Source organism: Nelumbo lutea, chromosome 3 (genome assembly GCF_056320005.1).
Source record: "Nelumbo lutea isolate HS-2025 chromosome 3, American lotus-T2T, whole genome shotgun sequence".
Taxonomy (NCBI): domain Eukaryota; kingdom Viridiplantae; phylum Streptophyta; class Magnoliopsida; order Proteales; family Nelumbonaceae; genus Nelumbo; species Nelumbo lutea.
The window spans coordinates 40863268-40882614 of record NC_142686.1 but is presented as its reverse complement, the minus strand read 5'-3'; the positions used below and the strand labels follow the sequence as shown (position 1 = coordinate 40882614).

At 36.0% G+C, this 19347-nt stretch overlaps 1 protein-coding gene across 1 annotated transcript; it reads right to left on the bottom strand.

The window, feature by feature from the left end:
- Positions 1 to 722: 722 nt before the first annotated feature.
- Positions 723 to 18067, bottom strand: LOC148864448 (wax ester synthase/diacylglycerol acyltransferase 11-like). The gene is made up of 7 exons (XM_088974283.1): positions 17469 to 18067; positions 8228 to 8806; positions 4535 to 4601; positions 1922 to 2031; positions 1495 to 1704; positions 1239 to 1376; positions 723 to 975 (listed from the first exon to the last, which is right to left on the bottom strand). The coding sequence occupies exons 1-7, from the start codon at positions 17736 to 17738 to the stop codon at positions 826 to 828; spliced, it is 1524 nt and encodes a 507-aa protein (XP_088830409.1). The 5' UTR covers positions 17739 to 18067; the 3' UTR covers positions 723 to 825.
- Between the last annotated feature and the right edge of the window lie 1280 nt (positions 18068 to 19347).

Genomic DNA, 19347 nt, shown 5'->3' with positions numbered 1-19347 from the left:
TCTCTCAAAACCTAAGAAGCCCTTGATCACAAGGCTGTGGATTTTGTCATTCTATAATGTTACAAGACTCATTCTAATTATAGTTACAATAGGAAACCCATAATTGGAGACAACAGCTGGGTTGTGAAAGGAAATCATCGCATAACCAACAGTCTTAGCCCCAATCCATTGATTTCCCAAAAAGAAGACATTACAATGGGTCCTGGATCTGTCATTAAATCTATTGACAGACCATATTATTACAAGGACTTCACCAGAGAAGAATGTCAGTACTGCAATGAAATAACCTATACCTTACCACCGATTGATTTAAAATTAACTGTGATTGATATAGGATGATTATGTTTAGCTGTATAATTCACTCTAATTATGGTTTTGTTCTGTAGAGTAAAAGGTATCAGAGAACCTGGAGGCAGAGCTATTAGCTCTTTAGTTGTTCTGTTGATTCATTTGCTTCAGCTGGATCAGATGGCATTTTGATCTGGTAAATTCCCCAAGCATGGTTTCATGTTAGGCTAAGATACTAAGGCTGCATTTGGGCATCCCTTATTTTAAGGACTTAATCTCCTTTTTGCAGTTAAAATGTCCCTATGAACACTGAGTTTTTAACTGCAAAAAGGAGATAAGTCCTTAAAATAAGGAATGCCAAATGCAGCCTAAGCATGATCCAACACCGCGTGTCACTACTAAACTAATCTATCAATGATAAGGGAAAACAAGCCTGGAGCTGCAAGCACAATAATGAGCATGAAAACGGTGACTGTCACTTGGCCTGTTGAAGTACAAAGAGACATGTGCATATGTGTAAATCTGTGGGTATATGTCTCAACGTCTTGACATGACAACATTTTTAATGAGCTTGAGAGATTCTTCAAGATCACCCAAGAGCCTCTGAGGATCAGGAATCACATCTTGATCAACAGCTAGAACAATAGTCATTTTGTCCATGTAACTTTGGAAATGAATGGTGAGGGCCTGCATATTTATTAACATTTAGGTATTAGATTTTAGTCAACATACAATCTTGAGATGGACAGTGTATTATTGAGGTCCAATACTAATTCTAAATTGCAATTGAGGTCCACAAAGTCAGAAAACTCAATCCCCAGTGCTTACTTGAAATGGACAGTGTATTATTGAAACGCATAATGAACTAGTCCATCTCATACTGATAAACAGATGATCAATACTTATTGAATAAGGCAGGCACAAAAAGGTTCTTGAAGGAAAAGACTTACATGTGGGTGTCCATAAACACTGGGAGCAAGGTAAACAATTGGATGCCCACAAAAACTGATTTCTTCTACTGGCCCAACAACATTTGAGTAGGACATTGTTGTGTTTGACAGAATTCTGTGGCATAGAAGAGCAGCTACCTATAACACATGGAGAAAAAAATCATTGTTTATAAGATGCTAATAATGGATACATATGACATCCTTTTCTCCAAAAATCTCCAAGAAAAATTGAAGACAGGAATAGAGATGTTAATACCTTCTGGCCAATGGATTTGACGATTATTGTGGCACAAACGAATGTGAACATTGATTCAAGAGAGATCTTCTTTCGATCGATCGTGGCTTTTGCTTCACGGACATAATCTAATGGATCATCATGTAAGGCAATCTTGAAGGGGAGGAGAACGTAGCCAAGCCAATTGCCCCACTTAGCTTCACTCTTGTTATCCATCATGTCAGCTAGAGCCTAGTTATTGAATATATCACAAAGATGTCTCTTTATTACAGGATTCAGATCCAGTTACCAGTTCAGTAGAACTATGGTTAGGAAACTCAATGCAGCAAGTGCATTAATGCAACAGACTTTAAGTATGGTTCATATTTTTAATACTCAACAGAAGAAAATAGTCAAAAGTTGATGGTTCTTCCTTTAAAAGTTCATGTGAGAAGAAACATAGAGTTACCTGGATCCCTGTAGATGGTCTTATGTTAACAAGAAGAGCTGCTCTCAGGCGGATATGTTTTGGAAGATTATTTCTCTTCCCTGTTGCTTCCTCATCCATTTTACTCTCACCTGTTAGATGTAAGAATCTTCCAATGAGACTAAGAGCTAAAAAAACAATGTATAAGGCAAAATCTGATTCTGTTGAACCATTGGAATACTGGGTAGAGGGGAGAAGCACAGATATCAAATTCTGTTTTATAAAATTTGCACTTTCTAATATGTTTTGGCTGAAATACATGCAATTTTTTTTAATTGTTGCTTACGAAACTATCAATCCACAGAATCTACCAATGAACAATTTGGTACTTGCTTATTCACCCTTGACATATCAATGGCAATGTAATGGCATCTCAAACTACAACGACCAAAAGAATTAAAAAAAAAAAAAAAACTGTCGGGCTAAGTATAAAAGGGGTATGTGATTTATTCAAAAGCTAATACTTAACAGCCAACAAGAGGGCTCATTAGATGCAGGGGTGCATTTAACCGTTGTGGTTGTGTCACATGGGAAGCCTAGTACCAAGTCAACAGCGTACAGACTACTGAAAGTGCCAACTAGCCTGCTGGTAAAGTCTTTGGCTTGTTGTAGCAGAGACCTGGGATTGAGTCCTTCCTTGTCAGGGACGGGGTTTGCGGATTTGGGGGAGGGATACCCTTGTTGTGTAGCCCATTACCGAAAGAAAGGAAAAGAAAGGAAAGAAAGCACATTAAAAAGGGCAGCAAACGGATTCAATTGCCCAAATTTGATCTGTTTATAATTGGGTCCAATCAACCCCTTTGTCATCTGATATAATCCAGTTTGATTTGATTTATATATATATAAGTTTTATATTTTATCTATATTGCTAAGGTTAGTTTGAATGTTGTGTTTTTACTAAATTTTCATATTTTCAAGTTATTTTTAATCATTTTGAGTTTAACTTATTTAAACCATTCAATTTTCAATTGCAATCCAAATTGCATACCCATGGATAACATCCGATGCAAATTCGAACATAAACAAATGCCACATTTAGATATACTATTTGATTTCATCCATTTGCAGTCCTATACTCCTATATTAAATGGTCCAACTGACCAACTTGGTCAAAGTATCAAAATCATATGCTTTAAAAAAAGGAATAAATGCACCTTGGTCAAAGTATTAAAAAAATCATTTCATATATAATTGTTTGAGTTTTGAACTTTTTTGCAACATTAGTTCATTACAAGCTTAACACCACCTTGGTCCTTAGACATAGAATTGCACAGACATAACAAATATGTTCACCGCAAAACTTTGTATATAGTATTTTTAAACCTTGCATTTGCACTGTACATATTTGTATTTTCACTCTCCCCAAACTGAGCCTTAGGCCTGTTCACTTTTCGGTAAGTTATTTATTCAAGTAAATGTTTCCCAGGTAAGTGCATTTACCCATGTTCTTTTATTTTCCAGATAAATAAAATGGCCATTTTAGCCATAAAAATTCCAGTATTAAATGGGCATTTTTGTCCCATCTAAGTGTTGGCAATTTCCCAATATGGAAAAGTTAATTTATCTATGTAGGAGATGGGTGTCACTTACCCAAGTAAGTGATACACAGGAAAATAAACTTTCCCTGGTCAACGTGAATCCCATTGAGCAACTTTCCCACCTCTTAAAATCCCAAGACTTTACCAAGTCATTGAATCTGCTTGAGTAACATTAGCATTCCCCCCTAAGGTCGTGTTTGGTATCGTTGCCACTTCAGGCTCAAACATTTAGAGATGTAATGGACTTTCATGTCAAAATGCTAACTTGATTGGTTGGTACTTATGCTGACTAGGCATTGAATAATTGTTTTCGGAAATATTGTGTTTAGTATTGGAATCATTACTTCAATATTTCGATGGTCAAATTTAAAAATAAATGTTTTCTGATGATTGGCTCCTTATTACACATATATTAACATTTGGATGCATATCTAATGGTTCTAGAAGCATAGAACCAATAAAAAATAATCTTTGCTTTGGAGGTAGAATTTATGGGTATTTGATGGTCATTTGACTGTTTTTTTTTTTTTCCAAATGGATAGTTGATGCCCCCAACACCCCCTGATTTATGTTTCTTGGAAAAAAAAACATTTTATTACTGTTTTGACTCAAAACAGTCTCAACCAAACAGAAAATTCACATTAGAACTTAGGGTTCAGTTGCTTCGCGGGAATAGGGGTGTGGAATAGGAATCAGAATAGGCTAACCGTTTGGTTCGATGGATTCGGAATCCCATTCCCATTCCTTGTGGAATGGCATTCCCCCATTCGAAGGAGGGAATGGCTATTCCCTCCCCCTTCTTTGGGAATGAAATTCCATTCTAGCTTATTCCAATTTTTATTCCCTTCCTGTCTGGACCAAATAGACTACAGGTATATCATTCTGAATCCCATTCCAACTGTGAAGTGTGAACTAAACCGACACTTAAAATGCGTAGATGACGATGATGAGTACCACATTTACCTTCTGGCAAGAAGGGTTGGCTAAATTTATCAAAGCTATGGACACCAAAACGTCTGCATGAAATATAAAGATCAAAATGGAAAGAGGAACTGACCATATCTCCGGTTGAGATAGCGAGAAAGTCCTCCTTGTGTTACCCCTAGCACAACATCGTTTACGGTCTGCAAAGTTGGTCCACAAATATGAGAAATTATAAACTTTTAAGAGGAAACAGAACTGAACAATTCCATGCATAGATAGGCAAGGAGAGGTGATACACTATGACAATCATGGGCTACGAAGCTTCTTAACATGGATTGTATTTTGTAAGGTGTTTCTATTACCCAAAATAGATAAAAAAATGGATGCATCAGTTCAGCGTGGACCAACGACAATTTAACTGGCCCAAGCCCAGTAGCCCAGCCCAATAAGCCTAGGAGAGAGTAGACGGGGGCCAAATGTCCATTGTCAGTTTGTCACCCAAGACAGGTCCATAGGTATTGTCCTTATATCTTAGGCTAAGTTTGGGAATGTTTGTTTTTCAGTGTTTATTCAAATAAGTATTTAACCATTTATTTTGGACCCGGATCACATTAAGAATCATTTATTTGTATTTGAGAAATAAATGTTTCTAAAAAAAACACTTATTCAAAAAGCCCAAATTCCTTTCTAATTTATCTTGATCCATCACATCATTTTGAAAACAACCATACTGCCCGAAACAAATGATTTTTCACCAAACACTCGTGATCGCGTATTAGGATAATCCAACAATGACAACATTGTTTATTATCCATCCGGGTCCGGGTCCATGTTTTTTACCCATCATGACCCGGTTAAAAATACTTGCTCGGGTCAACATTCAATCGGACATTTAAATGATTTGATCTGTTTGAAACGCCGCCCATGTGAGCCTGTATGGTTGTATTACAAGAACTTTGTTTACCTAAAACAAAAAAAAAGTTACACGAACTTTATTTCAGTGTCTTGAAGATACGTTAGTTAAAGCTTTGACAGACTACCCAGAGCGGCTCTATCCTTCCCCGACCAATTGAATTGAGCTTGTATTACACGAACTTAATAAGGATGTTGATGATAATCAAATTTCAAATGACTATTAAAATGTTGACCCATCTTACCTGCTGAAGAGGTTACCAACTTACTGTTTTTATTTTATTTAGAGGTGTAAATGGGTCCGGCCTGATTCAAGAGAGGAAGCTTTACTCCCCAACCAATTATTAATCAATTGAATCAATTCAGTGTGACAGACCCACAACCATCTCATTTATTAATCGGAACCATTATGTCGGACCCAATTCGATCTTATTATAGTTGAGATGTATAATTACCTATGATAATAACAATTTAAACTTTATTTTTCATAATATAATTTAAAAAAATGATTATATTGATCAAATAAGTATTTTTAATTAAAATTATTTATATGCAATTTATAAAATTTATCCTTTTAAATAAAAATAATAAGAAAAATTATAAGAAAACCAACAAAAATAATGTAAGGCCATGGAGTATAGTGTAGGACAATCAAGAAACAAGAAGATGGATGAGTGAAAAAATTAGAAAATGTATGATTAGGAAGGAAGTCATCTGCAATAATTCATGAATAGCTCTAATAGGTGATAAAATAAGAGAAGGCAAATTAAGGTGGTTTGGTCATGTACATAGAAAACCACCACTAACTTCAAATAGAAGAGGCGATTTGTTATAAATTGAAGGGACTAGAAGAGACCAGGTAGGGATGTCAGTTTTCCCTATCCCCACTAAGTACTTGGCTTTGGGTTGGGGATGGGGATGGGGATTGATAGTGACACTCGACCAAGGATGGGGAGTGAGTTCCATTCCCCGCCCCACCCCCAACCTTTATTATATATATTAAATATATACATTATGATATTATTTATATCATATATATACCAAAATATAATTAAAATAATTTTATATTTAAAAAATCCCTTATTAAATTCCCTCATTTTAAGTATATCTATTTTCTAAAAAAAAAGCTTTTAATTTAAAAATTTTGAGGATTCAGATCCCCAATGGGGAATCCATCTTTGGCAAGGATCGAGGATGGAAGGTCATTTTTATCCCCAACAGGGCTTGTGGCCGTGGATGGGAAGTATTGACCCAATCCCATACTTGCCCCATTACCATTCCTAACCCGGGGTAGGCCAAAAAGGACGTGTAGTAGTAAAAAATAATTTAGGCGATATGACTTTAAATAAAATAGATTAGCAAAACGAGACGGGATCTGCTCCTCACAACTGGCGCCTCACCGGTGCCTCACACGCACATCCTATCATGCATTGGGAACATCTGTGAGGAGATGTATGTGTGAGGCGCCCATTTGTGAGGAGCAGATCCTGTCACAGGCAAAACAGAATTCATGTAGTCAATTCCATATAATTGGGGGACAAGGCATGGATAATGATGATGATGATGAGAAAAGAACCAAGAGACCTTTAAGCTGCATTTATTTGTAGTGTAAATGTGAATTGATGGTAGTAAATGTGAATTGATGTAAAACTCCACCATCAATTCGCATTTGTTTGCATTTGTTTTCGGTGTAAATATGAACACCGGTGTAAAGTTCCACCCCCGGTCCATATTTTCACACACCCCATCAGTTGAGTTTTAGATGGACGATCAATATAAATATACTACTTCAATTTTATTGATGTGTTATTTACATCGATTATCACACTTTAAAAAAGTTCCAACGGTTCACTAATACTAAACCTATCAACATTGAAAGTACATCAAAAACAAATGCAGCCTCATATATTATTAACTATATAATCGATTGGGTGTAAATCAATTCAGAACAACAAGAACCAATTCTAACCTAATTATTAGTCAGGACAATACCACAGAACCAGAACCAACATCCAGGTTGATCCATGTTCGAGGTGGGACTGCATCAAAACATCTAGGCTGTGATTCACGGCTTTAGTTAAAGAGTACTCCAATGCATGGTTTGAAAATCGGACCAGACTGGATGGTCGGACCAGTTGTCCCAAGAATTGGTTAGGTAACCAATTCTGTTTCACCCTAAAACTGGTCAAGAACCAATCCGGCTAATTGACCCGAGCAATCAAATTGTCAACCTGGATAATGATTTTTGACCGTTTTTTTATTTTATTTATGCTTTTAAGTCAAAATGGGCTATCCCTATCCATTCAAACTGAACAGTCAGATCATCCGATGCTTGAACCGGTCCTCAAACGGTTTCATGTCTGATCCAATTTTAAAAACCTTGCTCGAATGTGAATAGCTAATTTTTGGCGTTACAGTCATTTCAAATCAATACGTAAAAGTAAAACCAATGTTTTTGAACCACTGTTGACCCAGACGGTCGGACCATTTGGTTCGGGAACCGTCCAGGCAACCGATTTCGTTTTACCACAAACCTAGAATCTGGTCAAAAACCGTTGAAAAAGTCAACAAATCATTGACCCAGGCAGTTGAACCATCAATCCGTCAACCCATTCAACAGTTTTGACCGCTTTTTTATTTTTTAATTATTCTTAATTTGCTGTCAGAATGGTCATCCGTTAGAACCGGACAGTTGGACCATCGACCCAGAAACCAGCCAGAACGATTCCGTTTCCGGGTCGTTTTTTAAAACGTTGCGTAAAACAACTAAACAGATCAACTAGGGGCGGAGCCAGAGGTGCAAAGGCTGAGAGCGTGAGAAGTGAGGCGGTGGCCCTAGCCAAATGAAGAATCGTGGCTCCGTCCCTCCCAGCAAACAATTAACAATGCTCAGCTCAGGTGGGTGCTGCCTTACCATTTTCAACTCATTCTTCACCAACTTGATATCATCAAGACTCACAGTCCGATGCACGAATCGCTTGCGAGTGAATCCCACGCCGCGTCCACCTTTAAGAGGCGTATCCGTGTCTTTGATAAACACCGACGTCGCCAAGAACTTGAAGATATCCACCGTAGAATTCCAGAGCAAGCGCAAAACAGCCAATACCGAAGAGAGGACCCACAGGAACCACGAGCCGGAGGTCCCTGTAGCCGCTCTTTTCTGTACCGGAATCGTCGGTAATGCTCCTCCATCGGAGCTCTTACGGGTGCACGCAAGCAGCAGAGATATGAGGGACATGCCATCGCCAAGGGAGTGGTGGATCCGAAAAACGCCCACTGCCTCCGCCTCGGAGGTTTTCACGTTGAGGAGATGGAGTTCCCAAAGCGGCTTTGACATGTCGATAGCAGTTCTGGTAAGATCGGAGACATAATCTTCTAGGAACTGGTCGGGCGACTCCATGTTTGGGTCCAGCTCTGGAACAATAACGTGGTTCTCCAGATCCACCTTGGTTCGAACCCAATTCATCTCCCCACTTTTGCCCTGGCTGGCCACCTGCTTTTTTTTTTCAAGAAATAACGTAACTAATTAAGCATGCTTCAATTTTTTTTTTTTTTTTTTTCAGATTTGCTAAAAGAAACTTTTTTTTTCTCTGGGGGGCTTCTGTTTGTAAGCTTAGTGAGTCAAAAATAGCCACCCTCCAAATTCAATCATGTCCAGACTTCAGAGTTTACATAATGGAACTAGTAAGGTGGTAGTTACGATTGCCAAAACAGTTCTATCGGACATATAATGGCTTATGACATATGAGCAGATTAGGGGTCCTCTCTCATCGACTATTGCGGGGGATAACATTAGAATAGTTGAAATCTTCTGACATAATTGACTTTGTTCCACTCATAATCAGATTTTATTTTTAGAGAAATAACATAATTTTCTGTCAATAATACGTGAAATTTGGTAAAATATCTCGTCCTTCCCCGTGTGTTGTTTTCATCCTGTTTATTGATTATTTATTGTCTTACGCTAATCACTTTACTTCTTAATCTATGCAATAATAGTGTAAGCACGCTATGCAATAATCTATGCAATAATAGCCACCCTCCAAATTTAACTTTATGGTCTACAAGAAAAATACAAGTAAATATCCACTATATATAATTTGTATTTTTTTTTATTCAATTCCCTCTCATCAAATTTTATATTTAAGATATTATCATTATTGCTTAGAAATGGTTTTAAGGTATTCCAAGTTTTCTGACAAATGATAAAATTCTCCACAGTGTTAGTTAATGTTCTATCACAATCCGTTTACATGTAACATCACATTATGCATAGAATTTTTTTATATCCCAATATTACCTTTCTGTGGTTGATTTTACCCTCTATTATTCTTCAAAATTTCAAGATATTGGTTGGATACTTTTTTACCACTCCTTCCACCAATTTTTTTTTCTCTTAATTTCTATCGCACCATCATATCTACTTTAGAAGCTTCACTACTTTTATTTCTCGTCTCGTCGTAATCTTTCTTGGTCTCAATTTCGATTGAAGTGCCTAAAACCAACCCAACATTATTCAAACCAAAGCTCAATCTAATCATGTGCACATGCACACACATATATATATATATATAATGCATACATCCATACATGTATGCATATATTTATATTAAAACTTAGTGTGGATTGATCGACCAACTTGAGTTTGCTCCCAATCCAAATACATCAATTTTCAGTGCAGGTTGGGTTTGGGTTGGACATTACAAGATTGAACTTAGCCGTGCCGAGCTGGCACAACACAGTCCATGGGTGGTTCGCGGGCCGTCATGGGCCGTGCCACCCTCCTAAGTGAAAATTTGGGGGATGGCCTGGCACGGCCTGTGTGGGCCTGTGTCGTGCCACGGGCCAAGCTGGCCCGTGGGCCAACCCTTGGGCCAAGTCGAGCCCGTGCATCGGGCCAAAGTTATTTATTTAAAAAAATTGACAAAAAACTTAAAATTTTAATTTTATATGAATTTTGTGTATAAAATTGCTTATATGTACAATAATTAAATAAATTAGTATAATAAAATTAAAAAATATATTTATTTTATTAATAATATTATATACCATATATTATTATATAATTATAATTTATATAGTATTATATAAATATATATAATATATATATAAAGTAGATATAAATAATAAAAAGTTGTAAAATGAGGTAAAAAATATTAAAGAAAAACAAGTGTGATGAATAAGAATTGTTTTTACTGAATGAAATGAAATGCATAATATAAAATCAACTAAAAATGAAATTGTTTTCCTATTTGATAGTGGGTCAACAATTCAATTTTTTGGTCAAATGTGCCAACCTTCGATATCATAATTAAATAATAAAATTTAAAAAATATTAAAATACAAAAATGAAATGATACATAGATTTAAAAAAAAACATTTGGACACATGACACATCTACAATATTGTATATTAATCATATTAAACAAAAATAAGTATAAGGATTGTTTTATATATATAGAAATATAAAAAGTTGTGAAAAAATCTAACACATCTATATCTATCTATACTATATTAAAATTATGAACAAGCTTGTGAAATTTCTTTTACTAAAATACTCCTATTTTTAAGTTTAATCCCTCTTAAAAATTGAAATCATAACTATTAATTTTCACTTCATTCAATTCCCTCTTACAATGTGCTATATTTAGAGTATTTGACCCATGTTATTTATTATTTAAGCTTATATTTAAGGTGTTTTTTCACCAATAAATTATAGTAATTAGATTATTATCAATACTTTTTAAAAAATATAAAAACCATGTTTTCTTAATTAACCTAAAAATGAAAATGTTCTTCTAATCATGTGGTGGTTAAGTAGGGGAGTAAAATTAGTCAGTTCGGTTCGGTTAGACAATGACCTAACTGGTTATTTGGTTTGACCATTTTCTCCAACCAAACCAACTGATCCTAACTAAATTCAATTTGGTTTGGTTCGATTTTGAGTTTAGTTGGAACCTAATTCCACATAAATATGGTCAGCATTTAACAATTAATGAACGATTACTAAGTGTTCTTAATTAAAAGTTAGAATGGCCCAAAGCCCATTGCTAATGGGGAATTACCAAATTGACCATTATTCACAAAAAATTAATGAACAAGTAATAATTAGTTTTGATTTTAATTAACTATTATTAATTAAAAGTTAGAATCGACCCAACGCCCAATAGGGAATTGCCAAATAGGTCATTGGAAAATATAATAATTAATATGTATAAAGTATTAAATAGAACATTAAATACTTGATATACTTAATTAAATAAAACACTAGTTCAGTTTTTAGTTAGGTTCGGTTGAAAACCTCAACCAAACCGATACCCGAATTAACTAAACACTAGTTCAGTTTTCAGTTGGTTCGATTTTCAGTTTATCATCAGAATTTGAACACCCCCATGGTTAAGCCATTGGATCATCTAGGTCAAATAAGTCAATCCATGATATCATAATCAAATAATAAAAATAAAAATAAAATAAAGTACAAAAAAAAAATTATCAAAATAATACATCAGTTTTGCAAAAAAAAAAAAAAATAATAAACACATCTCTAATATTATAAACATTCATTATATTAAACAAAAAATAAATAAACATAATAAATAATAATTAATTTTATACATAAAAATATAAAAAATTGGGCATATAGTAATGTCATCATCATCAAATTTCAAATTGCCAATACAATATATGTGTACATTTTTTTTATACGTTTACGTTATATGTGTAGGACCACTCATTACGACCGACACCTTATATATGGTTAACAATCATTCAACAAGTATTGCTTGTGTGGAGCAAAATGATTGGTCTCCACAGAGGCACAGACCGTAAAGAAACTATCAGTTCAGCTAAGCCATTCTTGTTTGCATGGCTGAAATGCAACCGTTTAACTAACTTTTGAGGTTAAGACCTATATAGATAAACTTTAAGGTATGTTTGGTGAAAATTTCAGATAATCCAAATTGACCGTTAATCAATTATTTATTTTGAGTTGTATACATCAGCCTCTTCAAGGCTCCATTTTATTGGCTGATTAGAGAATATTACGGACAAGGATAAAATCGAGTTCGGATCGACACCCCAACGAGCACGCCCCACAGTCCTTCCCAGACATCTATTGAAAATAACTCCCATTACAAGTACAAGAGATACTTTAAAGCGCAAAGATATAGTACATGTAGGGCGCCAATCTGATCTGGATAAAATCATCAAGAGATTTTAGATTTCTTAGAAATACCTATTGATAGATATTGATATAGAAAAGTTTTTTTTTTTTTTTTTTTGATAAATCTGATATGGAAAAGTTTTTGGCTGAGACCAAATCAGCCCTTCACAAGCCACAACGTCCCATAGCACATCCAGGCCGTGTATTGAAAACATCTCACAATAGTAATTCCAGAAAACATCCAGGCCGTGTATTGAAAACATCTCCCAATATCATCTATCAGATGATAAATCTGCTGATGTCACCATTAATTGTATTTGTCCAAAAAAAATTACTAAATGCTACTCTTACTTTTTCTGAAAATTACTAATTATCGTTAAATATTGAAGAAAAGGCTGAAATGTTTGTTTTTCCCTTAAGTTCAATTTACACGTGAGAATAGAGACGGAGCACCATCGCCTTTGCCGATGACATTTATCACTGCAATTTTCGGGTGACAGTGCGATGGTGAGAAGAAAAAACCAACAGAGGAGAAGGCAAGCTTCCCAAGATCGACGGAGAGAGGTTGGAGATCTCCGAGTAGTTCCAAAAGGTTCGAATATCTTAGATCTGCAAGAAAACCAAATCTGATATCTAGTAGATACTTACATCTGAGAGATAGATACTCAGAACTGGGCATCTACATCGCAACCCAAGACTGAAGAGGACGTCAACGACCAGATGAGATTTTCGTAGCGATGAAGCTTCCTTTCTGCAGAAAGAGGGACAAAGTTGACGAAGAAGAAAGGAAGAAGAATAAGGAAATAAAAATCGGGCTTCTTTTCTCTTTCTTCTATGGCCAACGCCAAAGAGATTTCCATCTCTCTCTGTCTTGCACAACCGTCCACCAGCGGCGCACATTGCCTCCCTCTCTCAGCCTGTAATCTCTCTCTCCACAAACTTTAAAAGCTCACACTCTCTTTCTCTCTCCACAAAGTTCAAAAGCAAAAGAAATCAAACCCCAAGCATATCTCAAACTCTCTCGACATTTTTACTCTTGAAGTTATTGAAATGGCCATTAGGTTAGGTGAAGGGTGAGTAAGTGAATGAATTTTGATGGGTTTGTTTTGCTGAGAGAATCGATTATAGATGAGGATCTGTTGATCGTATCAGGTTGTGTTTTGGAAGCACTAACAATCATTGGAGAGTCAAAAGGTGTCATCATTGGGGAATCAAAGGAAATATATGTTCTTGGCTATCGATAGATAGGGATTTTAAAGTTTGGAATACAACAAATCTTTTGATAGGGCACTTTTTTTTCTTTTTAATTTTTTTTTGGTTAGTATCCTACTAACAAATTGTGTATATACAAGTGTTTTGCCATGGGGCCTTGATGTAATTTCAATTTGATATTAATATAATCATTACTTTACCCGTTAAGTTAAACGGAATGCATCAAAACAGTTTCCTATCACATTTTGATAAATGGGGGCTCCCTCTAGAAGTTTCACCTCTAACTTTTAGAGGTATAAGACAGTGTCATCCTCTTTCCCCTTATATTTTTGTCTTGTGTGTTGAGGCACTATCTAGAATGCTAGGGAAAGAAGTGGAGACTAATGTAAACCCTACTGGGTGTGGAGCTGTTAAGGGTTGCTCTAAAATTCCTATTCTCCAATTTGTGAAATGATTGTATTATCTTTGCTGAATTCACAATTACTACAGGCCTGAGGATTAAAGAAAATCTTTTTAAGTTTTCTAGGGCTTCATGTCAAAGCCCAAATTTCAACAAGTCAACAATTCAACTTTTTAAGAATATTCCTAATAAATTTCAGAAAATATTTGCTGGAATTCTAAAGATCCCCATTTAGCCTGAATCAAATTTTTATTTAGGAGCTCCAATTATTAGTTCAAGGGTCACAAGAAACACCTTTTGATTTGTGAATGACATTGTGAGTAAAAGACTAGTTGGATGGAAAAAAGATGTCATATCCTTTGCTAGGAGGCTTACCCTTCTAAATTTTGCAACCTCTATGATGCCTCAATTCATTATGAGGTCCTTTAGGCTCCCCAACAATAATATTGAGGAGATTGAAAAAGCCCAAAGAAATTTTCTTTGGAATAACTCAAGGGGTAAAAAGCCTTTTCATTTAATTAATCGCAGAAGAGTTTGTACTACTAAAAACTGGGGTGGCTTAGGGTTAAGGAATCTTAGGTGGTTTAGTGAAGCAAGCCTTGCTAAGCTAGGTTGGAAGATTATTACTGAAGCAGATAATTTGTAGGTGAAAATTGTTAGAGGGAAATATTTAAATAAGGAAAGTTTGTGGGAAGCTAAGAAAAGGAATGGATCCTCTTGGGCTTGGAGAGGCATTTTTAGTGTCAGTGAGATTCTAAAATTGGGTCTCAAATGAGCTGTTGGTAACGGGGATTCTATCAAGTTTTGGACAGATAACTTGGTTGGAGGATTCAGCTTATTAGATTATAGAAACCCTTCTCAGGATTCTCTTGAAAATGATCTTGTAAGTGATTTTATTGATAAAGAAAGAGAAGTGTGGAAGGAGAATAAGATTCGAAGTGTGGTCCCTCTTCAAATTTGGAATAAAATCAAATCAATTTTTATTCCTATGGACAATAGGGAGGATAATACAGTGTAGTAATTGAACCCAAGTGGGAACTTCTCCTTGAAATTGTCTTACAAGTTAAGATGTGGAGTGAGTTGCCCTCGTGCTAACCCCCTGAATTGGAACCTTAAAAGTCCTCCAAAAATAAATGTGTTTATGTATCTCTCCTTAAATAACAGACTTCCAGCAAAGGAATTCCTTAGAAGTAGAAGTCTCAACATTGATGGTGATTGTAGTTGGTGTGGTTCCACGGAAAACATCCATCATATTTTCTTTGATTGCCCAATCTCTAAACAAATTTGGAAAATGTCAAATATTAACATTGCTAGCTCAGATGGGGCTAGTCTGAAGAAAAAATTTCATTCACCATCAAAATTCGCTCAACCTTGGCTTGTTTGTTGTATTCATTGTGTCATGTTTAAGACATCCACTCATACCCTCCAGATAAAACTTTTGCTATTATAGAAATGAGATTGAAACGAAGACCCGAAGATGGAGGCGAGCGGTTTTAGGAATGGCATTTTAGGAACAAAGATCAAAGGGTATTTTTAGGAACAGAGATGAAAAAGGGTATGCATCAATCAGGTGATGTCACATGTAACGGAAAGCTAGTCAATTGTTTGAAATTAGTGGTAATCATAAGGGTAATTTAAGAAATTTACCCTTACGTCTTCTCTAGAAACTGTTATTTCAAAAAATAAAAATAAAATTTATTTTCTTTAAAAAAAATATATTAATATCATTTTCTCTCTCCCCATCTTGCATGTGCAAATGTCCAAGTCATTTCATTAATATACCATGCCATGGTGTCTTTTCAATTGAATGAGAAAAGATGTTTTAGGTACAATAAAGTTTTAAAACTAACATGCATTTATATGGCACGGGGACCTGACTTTTATCTCCGATGGGGAATCGAAGACGAGAATAAGGTTAATTTTAAAATGGGGGCGGGGACGAAGAATGTGATCCCGCCGTGAACCCCCGCCCCATCGCCATTCCTATGCATTTGATTGTGGTGTAAAAGTAAAAAGAGTAAAAACATACCAGTGAAATTGTACACCCATCGGTTTAAAGTTATAGACAAACGGGAAGTGTGATTATAAATATTTAATCATTTTTATCAAAATTACACCCACAAATATGGACCAAAGCATTTAATTATACTGATTTAACATTTACACTACAAATAGTTTTTCAAAATACCAATTAAAATGTTTACCTCATTTTGGGAAAAATAAAAAAAATGTGGAGTTAGGTAGGTTAGGTTTTTATTAGAAGAAATCTTCTTCATTAAAAAAGCGTATTTTTCATTAAAAATCGATATTAATTCATTCCTTTTTAATTTATAAAAATAAATTTTCTCAAATCACAACTGTGTATGATGGCATTGACGGGAAGCTGTTGAACGTCGATGCCTTTGGAATATAGAGATTTGCATTTATCTCGAAAGGCAAAGTGGCAAACCGGGAGCAATAGTAATAAAGTGTCCCCAAAATTGACACAAGAAAAACAATTTGCAGAAATCGTTGGATTAATGAATTAGGGACTATAGCTGTATTTATTGTTTTTATTACCAAAAAGGACCAGAAGTCCACAACTCAACTGTGCTGTGGCTTGGCTATACTGTGGTTTCTGAGACCCCATCAGTTTCGACAGGAAAATGTTTGGAGAAAATCCGTCGTTTTTTTTTTGTGTGAATCGCGAGGACCAACTATCGGATAGGTATTGCGGACGGTCGTACTGCAAGTGATTCCCCATCACCCTTTTATTATATATTTATTGATTCTGATCTCTGAACTGAATTACTGAAGTCGCCTAAGAGACACGTTTTAACATTTAGGAAACTTGGAGCCATGGCAGACGATGGAAAGGAAAGTTGCAGAGACCAGAAGACATGTAAGAAAAACAACAAGAACAAGACGGTGAAAAAGAAAAAGCTGTTATTCCAGTCTTCGATGGAAGCAGCTCCTTTGCTCATTTTTCTGGTTAACCAGGGATTTCTTTGACAAAGTCCGCATCCAAGTATAAAAGAAAAGAAAAAATCACAGGCTGCCTAGTTTGATGCTTTTTTCCATTAGTTTGATTGGTCACTAGTCTCTACTGCCAGCTACCAAGTGCCATCCCAATAAGTGAAGTGAAACAAATAAACAAATAAATGGAGGACGGCTACATTTCTTTTTTTTTTTTTTTCTTTTTGGGGGAGGGCTGTAGTAAATTATTTTATCTATAATGTACCATCAATTGATTCAAGCAAAAGATTAGAGAATTTGAAAAAAGAAAATGGAAGATGATAAAAGAAAACGGAACTCCAATCCAAAGTCCGAACGAAGGAAGGCGGAGAGTGTTTGATTAATTTGTCATAAGAAGAAAGAAGAGCAAGTTTACAGAGAGCGTACCTGAATACTGGAGAAACGAGGGTGCTTCAGCAGGGTAGTCTCCAAACCAGCCTTGATAACGTCGGGATCAATTTTTGTCTTGCAGCCCATGATCGCAATGATGTAGCAGTTAAAGTTAGGCTCGCGAAAAATACGGGCGGCTGGACTTAGCGGTTGCTCGTCCGTTGTCACGCCGTACGACATCTCTGTTCCTCCTCCTCCTCCTGTTTTCTGTGTGACAATAGCTTTTAATGCTACCCTTCTTGATCTGATCCCTCCGCACAAATCCATGGCTTTGAGGTGGGTGAAGTAATCGAACCGGAAGACTGCCGGAGGCCTCAAAACTTCACTGGATTCTGTTTTCCCCTGTGGCGCAAGGGCGCAAAACTAACAAGCACAGAGAGAGACCGACCGAGCACCGCTCTTATAGGGTTGAGCTTGCAAAAATGCCCTCCAAACGTGCAATAATCAAGTGGATGCCACTCCTTCGTCAGTTTGTCTTCTTTTGGGCATAGAGAGCAAAGGCACTACCGCACGGCTGCATTGAAGGAGAGGGTTAGTACTTAGTGGTTGGGGGGGTTGGAATTCAGAATTCTGCATCGTATGTATCCGTATTTGTCCGTTTCTTTTTTTCTTGTCAGATAATTGAATGGATAACTGGATATCGAGCTTGTTATAGTGGGGATTTAACCGATTAACTTCAAACTCGACCGGGAGTGCAACTTGGGTCCACTTCATCCGTCTTGGGACCGACCGGTTCAAGCCAAATTTCGAGAGTTGAGATCTTCTATCAACAAAATACGTTCTAAATTTTTTATCTTCTATCAACTTGATTCAATACCACACATCTCACCATAAGACTGGTATCCATCAAGATCCATAAAAGTAAGATCCGCATGTGTGGTGTAAGATCATTATGGTAAAGGGTTATTAGTTAGAACGTGATACGTGGTAGACTCAAATCCGGATGGGCTCCCAAATAGCGCACCCCACTGTCCATCCCCTCATGTTTCATGCTTTGGAACATGATCCATTATTGGAATTTTAATAAGGATATAATTCTATTTGAACTTTAGTGTAACTAAATAGGTGTAAATAATATGAAGTTTAGGGCTAATAAATATATTAGTTTATATTCTTAAATTTTAAGTCAAAAACTTTTAAATGGTTTGTTATACCCAACTTAGTGGCGGGGCTAAGTCGAACACTTTGATTACAGCCCCAAGGTTTCACAGATTTACTACAAGTATTTACAAATATGATAAAATCGATGTTGAAAAATATGATACCAGAATTTGAATTCATTATAAATGGATCAGGTCCAATCAAATTCAATCCACGAAATACTTTAACCAAGGTTTAATTCAAACTATCATTTATCTAATCCGTTTAAATGAGCCAAACCCAAACCCAGTCTCTGACAACTCCTACATGTGATCACCTAAATCAAATATAAAATATTTAAGGGCATGGGCCATAGCTAGGGGCAGAGCCGCAACCCTATTGATATTACACTAGAATTTTGGCCCCATCCATGTCTATTAATTTTGGTCTCTCTAATCAATGTTCATTAGCTTTTGACCTTCAAATACAATGAATAAACTGAATTGCATGGCTGGCATATATTCAAACAAAGAACAAAACTCAATGAAGGAATCGTGGTCTATATTTGATCAAGGGCAATAACGACATTTTCATTTTATTTTCTTTTATTTAAATATGCTTAATAGATATTAGGGTCGAATTTGTTGTTTTTACTCGGGAGTGAATCCCTTGCTATCTAAATAATTCGAAGTGAATATACAGCTAGGTCTGTTAATAAGAAGACCCACTCGACCCAATCCGAGTCGGCCGAGTTTTCTTCAGCATCGGTCGGTTTCGTATTGTAAAAAATCACAAA